The 1,017-nt window shown below is 66.8% G+C and overlaps 1 protein-coding gene across 1 annotated transcript; it reads left to right on the forward strand.

Annotated features, from left to right (window-relative positions):
• Positions 1-5: 5 nt before the first annotated feature.
• Positions 6-1,011, forward strand: LOC113942752 (H-2 class II histocompatibility antigen, I-E beta chain-like; the record flags this gene model as incomplete). The annotated part of the gene is made up of 3 exons (XM_027633804.1): positions 6-33; positions 489-755; positions 1,003-1,011. Coding segments are annotated over 3 exons (304 nt in total), but the record flags the coding sequence as incomplete, so codon positions are not given.
• Positions 1,012-1,017: the final 6 nt, after the last annotated feature.

Raw genomic sequence — 1,017 nt, forward strand, 5'->3', positions numbered from 1 at the left:
GAGCCCCCCCGGCTGCGGGCGAGGAGCTGTCGGGTGAGCGGGGGGGGCGGGCAGGGGGGTGGGGTGGGAAAGGGGGGGAAAGAGGGGAGAAAAGAGGGGGTGGGAGCCCGAAAAGTGAGGGCGGGGGGCTCTGTGGATTGTGGGGTCGGTGGGAAAGGGGTGGGAGAGGGGGGCAAGGGGGTGTGGGAGAGCAGGCAGAGGGGTGCCCTGGGGGTCCCTGGGTGTCCCTTGAGCCCTGGAGCGGTTCTCTGGGGCTCTGGGGGGGGTCGGATCCGCATTGGGGGGGTCCCCAACCCCCCTGTCCATCCCCGGGGGGCTGATGGGGGGGTTCCCCCCCAGCCAAGAGCCGGTGCTGGGGCGTCCGTGGGACAGAGGGGGGTGGGAAAGGGGGGTCCGGGGTGGCCCCCTGAGCTCCCACCCTGCTCTGGGGGGCTGGGGGATGATGGGTGGGAACGGGGCACCCCCTGACCCGTGTCCTGCACACACAGGGGTGTTCCAGGAGTTGACTACGAGCGAGTGTCACTTCATCAACGGCACCGAGCGGGTGAGGTTCTTCGAGACATTCGTCTACAACCGGGAGCAATACGTGCACTTCGACAGCGATGTGGGGGTCTATGTGGGGGACACCCCGGACGGGGAGGAGGTTGCCAAGTACTGGAACAGCAACATGGAATGGATGGAGCACAAACGGTCTGCGGTGGACCTCTGCCGGCACAACTACGAGGTGTCCACCCCGTTCATTGTGAACCGCAGAGGTGAGCGTGGGGCAGAGCAGGTCCTCTCGGCCCCTGCTCCAGGAATGACCCTGGAGCCCCTCAAACCCTCCCTGGGAATCACCCCAGACCCCTCAGCCCTCCCTGTGCCCATCCCCGTGCCCTTTGGCCCCCTCCCAGTTTCCCCCAGTCCATCCCAGCCCCTCCCAGTCCTTCCAATGCCCCCTACTCTCTCCTAGTCCATTCCAGTTTTTCGAAGTCCATCCCAGTCCATCCCAGTCTCTCCCAGTGCCCCCCCGCGTCT

The sequence above is a fragment of the Corapipo altera genome, unplaced genomic scaffold, assembly GCF_003945725.1.
Source record: "Corapipo altera isolate COAL_440 unplaced genomic scaffold, ASM394572v1 46011, whole genome shotgun sequence".
Taxonomy (NCBI): domain Eukaryota; kingdom Metazoa; phylum Chordata; class Aves; order Passeriformes; family Pipridae; genus Corapipo; species Corapipo altera.